General features: G+C 40.8%; 1 protein-coding gene across 1 annotated transcript in view; it reads left to right on the plus strand.

Moving 5' to 3' along the window:
- The window catches only part of LOC120928373 (serine-rich adhesin for platelets-like), a 37,684-nt gene extending 35,533 nt beyond the window's left edge, over positions 1-2,151 (plus strand). Inside the window, exon 5 of the mRNA XM_040339471.1 lies at positions 1,985-2,151. Within this exon, the coding sequence (XP_040195405.1) occupies positions 1,985-2,151 (167 nt within the window). The remainder of the gene's footprint in view (positions 1-1,984) is intronic.
- Positions 2,152-5,064: the final 2,913 nt, after the last annotated feature.

Here is a 5,064-nt window from a genome sequence, read left to right on the forward strand (position 1 = left end):
CAGTGATGACAATGCCAAATGATGACGCCTACAGTTCGGAGTCGCAGTCAGCCCGCGGTCATGTCACAGTAGCTGATCTTTCATGATATGCCACTCATCCTGATTGATGACAATCGCTCACTTTTCCTCTTGTACCTGCGGTAGCTCCTCTGGCCCTCCTCACACACTCTATTTACATTTCCCACTGACAATTCATGACCTCACTCACTTCTAACGTTCCCACGCCTGCAACCTCAGGACGGAAACTTCGGCTGGGGTGTGAGACACAGTGTCAATGTTTGCTATAATGTTTGAAAATAAAATGTTATTATTGATATATGGATGGGAGAAGAGAGACCGGGGGAACTGGATTAGCATCTGTTAAAGAAAAAACCCAAATTAAAAGTAGATCTAAACCCTATCAAAAGCACTGTGTATCATAAAACAATTTTCATGATTTTTTCCTCAATAAAATTGTTTAACATTTGCCCATCCTTTTTTCTTTATCCTTTTCTCAATGATGCTGATCCACTCTAGTCTCATTCAGCTACTTCCTGTCTATATGAGTTTGCTCCAGCATCTACTGCACATCTGTTCTCTGGACCTGCGTTTGATAGTGACAATGGTCAACGATGGTGACCATTGATAGTCAGTGTTGGTGACCATTGATGGTCAATGATGGTGGCCATTGGTGGTTAATGATGGTGACCATTGATAGTCAATGATGGTGCCATTGGTGGTCAATTATGGTGTCCATTTATGGTCAATGATGGTGCCATTGATAGTCAATGATGGTGCCATTGATGGTAATTTGGTGGTCAAGGATGGTGACCATTGCTAGTCATTGCTGAGGCTATTAATGGTCAATGACTATGCAGGCTGTGACAATGGTTAACGATGATGACCATTGATGATCAATGATGGTGGCCATTGGGGGGAAATTATGGTGCTATTGATGGTCAATGATGGTGACCACTGGTGGTCAATGATGGTGACTATTGGTGGTCAATTATGGTATCCATTTATGGTCAATGATGTTGCCATTGATGATCAATGATGGTGCCATTGATGGTAACTGAGGCCATTCATGGTCAATGTTGGTGATCATTGATGGTCTCAGTGACCATTGACAGTCAATGATGGTGGCTATTGGTGGTCAATGATAGTGACCATTGATAGTTAGCTGTTGGCTATTGATGGTCAATGATAGTGACCACTGATGGTCAATCACTATGCAGGCACAATGTGTGTTGGCATTACCACTTTGTCTCTACCAAGGGAAACACTTGACAGGGTGACAAGGCAAGAGCACATTTTGGAGGCAGCTCCCACGCTATGATAGGAAATGCCAAACAAGGATCTTCATAGAAGGATCACCAGATATTCTTTTATCGAAGGCTGAAGATTTGAAATACATTAACATGTTAAAGCTTATATGAGAAAAAAAAACGAAGAAAAGGAGTTGAAAATCCTCAACATACTGTATTTAGTTAAGAATTAAACCCAAGTAAGGTAATGATCATACGTTTAAAAACCCATAAACCATAAACAACTGCCATTTTTGCATTTTCTATAAAATACAGTTTTTATCTTTTTTTTAATCCTTTGTTGCATGTGAGTGCTGCAGGTCTCCTGCAGCCTCTTTGCAGCTACTGTTTGACTACATGCACTTCAGTGATGACTGCTTGTCATTTTTATGATGGTGACAACAGTAGACCATGCCTGTGCAACGTGGATCACCATGGCTGATTGTACTGGGTGACAGCACAGGATAAAATTGACACATGGTCATTGCCACCCTAGAACAGGAAGTGCCGCCCTAGAGGAAGTGCCACCCTAGAACAGGAAGTGCAACCTTAGAACAGGAAGTGCCTGAACAAGGATCTTTATAGCAGAATCACTAGTGATTGGGTTCATATATACTTCATGGTTTGGTTTTAATTTGCTGCAATTGCGAACATAAGGCTTGGTTCTAATTTGATCTGTTTTCAATTCTCTCCCACAGCTGCAAGGGTTTATGCTTCACAAATAAAAGTGACTAATCAGGTATACAAGCCTGCTTACAACGATTCAAGCAGTGAAGCATTCAAAGACTTTGAGAAAAACTTTATCAATGAGGTGAGACTAGTCTGTCGCTACTTTTTTTTTTTGGGGGGGGGGATGTTTATGTGAGACATTAGTGCTGATGTACTGATTATTTTTCCCTCTGGATAAATTCATGACCCACCATTAACCTACCGCTTTTCTGTTGCCTGAAACCACTGATGCCCATGGGATTCTGGACCTCTGGCTTACATTCTGATATTTCTCTAGCACTCAATAGCTGATACGTGAGGTCTATTTATAACAAATTTCACAAAGCTACTCGTCACATGAATGTCATTGGGCTGTTTTCTCTCCAAGTGGAACGTTATTCATACAGAATAGAGTGAATCGGAAAAATAGCACATCATGGCCACTAGATGGAGCTGAGGCTCATAGACAATAAATACCTAATTACTGTGATCATTAGCTCCATCTAGTGGCCACAGTGCAACATTTTTAGTCTATTTTGTATGAAAATAGTCAAGTACCATTTGATGCCCATGCCAAAAGTTTTCGTGTCTGAGTTGTGATTATACCATGTCTTATCTCTCAGCAGATCAGACAGGGTTTTCCATCTTTTAGCCAGAGGCAATGTGATCTTTAGCCTAGGCTTTAAATAACATAAGGAAGCATGAAAGAGGAACTTTTTTTTTTTGCAACGTGGACATGTGATGTGTTAATGTTGACACGTGTCCTTATAATCTATACAAAGCATGATCTGTAATGACAGCTTCCCCCAGGGGTTTGTGGAGCTATCAGTCCCATCATGCCTCTGCCTGTGGGAGTCATGCTTGTAACTGTGAGCCTTGCAATGCCTCATGGGACTTGTAGTTCCGCAACACCTGGAGGGCCGCCAGTTTGACACCTGTGCCCTACGCTAAAACTACTTTTACTTTTGGCAAGTAACACACATGTTGTAGCTTAATGAATTAGGTCTGGACTAAACTTTGCAGTGTTTCTTCATGACCAGATGTCGAAGGATATTGAGTGTCATTTTATGGCATTACAAAAAGCAATATTTACAGAAAACAGAACAAAACTTGACTGGTGACCTTGGGTTTCATTGTAGACTGTATTTACCTTTTTACTCATTTGTGAAAGAACGAGTGCAAACATAGATTTCAGATGTTGGTCAGTAAATTGTGCTGTGTATATGTACTGTATATTGAAATTATATATGTGTTTTATACAAGCAGAGAAGTTTATATTCTGGCAGGATATTCATAGTTAAAAAGATGGGGAACTGTGCTTTACTGCGCATATACAGGAATATTTAGGAATAGCACCTATAATCTATACCAGCCATTCTCAACTGGTATTCCTCCAAAGGTTGCATCAGTTTACATTCCATTAGATTAGGATGCCTGCAAAGCTCTAGGACCAACGCCATTTGGCAAATCCAGCAGCACAACGCCAGTTTCCTTTTTAGTCCTTTGCAAGGGTGGCATTCTCCTACTGACCACCAGTGTCTGGGGCATTATTCTCACAGACCCCCAATGTAAGGAGTATTCTTCCTACTGATCACCAACATAAGGAGCATTCCTCATATTAACCACCACTGTAAGGGTAATTCTTCCCACTAACAACCAATGTAAGGGTAATTCTTTCCACTGACCACCAGTGAAAGTGGTATTCTTCCCAATGACCCCATTGTAAGGAACATTTTTTTGACTGACCATCAATGTAAAGAGCATTCTTTCTACTGATCACTAATATAACAGACATTTTTCTTTCTGACCACCAATGTAAGGGGCATTCTTCCCACTGGCCACATATGTAAGGTACATTCTCCCTTCTGACCACCAATGTAAGGAGCATTATCCCCAATGACCATCAGTTAGAGAAGCATTTTTCCCACTGGCCACCAGTGTAAGGGGCATTCTTCTTACTGATCACCAACATATGGAGCATTTCTCCTATTAACCACCAATGTAAGGAGCATTCCTCCAAATGACCACTAATGTAAGGGGAATTATTTCCACTGACCACCAATGAAAGGTCCATTCTTCTCACTGACCCCAATATAAGGAAAAAAAATTGACTGACCATCAATGTAAATGGCATTCTTTCTACTGACCACCAATATAATGGGCATTTTCCTTACTGGCCACCAATGTAAGGAACATTCTTCTCACTGATCACCAATGTAGGGAGCATTCTTCCCACTGATCACCAATGTAAGGGACATTCTTCCCACTGATCACCAATGTAAGGGACATTCTTCCCACTGATCACCAATGTAACGGACATTCTTCCCACTGATCACCAATGTAAGGAACATTCTTCCCACTGATCACCAATGTAAGGAACATTCTTCCCACTGATCACCAATGTAACGGACATTCTTCCCACTGATCACCAATGTAAGGAACATTCTTCCCACTGATCACCAATGTAAGGGACATTCTTCCCACTGATCACCAATGTAAGGAACATTCTTCCCACTGATCACCAATGTAAGGGACATTCTTCCCACTGATCACCAATGTAAGGAACTGTAACTGTATCAAAACCATAGAAATAGATATACAGTCAGATAGACATTGTTATAACTACCTTTATTTTCCTAGTCTCACCTCCACTTTACTGTTGCAGCAGTTGTGTGAAATGTCTGAATATGACCATGCAGTTTAATAGGCACCAGCATTGGACCCTGTGCACTTAGCGTGGCACAACAGAGCTTATCCAGAACACCCTCTTCCTGTCTCTGCAATACAAGTCTTGTGTTGAGGGGTGTGGCTGTTACTCAGCTCTGCCAGCACAGAGCACTGCAATGTGTGTGAGGGCTGAAAGCAGCATTTTCATGTAAGAATTATTCAAAAAATCATAAACTGCTGGGATTACAGGACTAGGAAGAGATACAAAGGTGTGAGAGTTTAATTGGGCTTTACCTTCAAGTTGAATATTTTATTAATGGAAATTATTTTTTATTTTTATTTTTTATGTAGTGGCCAATGGGGAGTATTTGTTTTAGGACACACATCCTCATCTATTCTTTTT

The sequence above is a fragment of the Rana temporaria genome, chromosome 2, assembly GCF_905171775.1.
Source record: "Rana temporaria chromosome 2, aRanTem1.1, whole genome shotgun sequence".
NCBI lineage: Eukaryota > Metazoa > Chordata > Amphibia > Anura > Ranidae > Rana > Rana temporaria.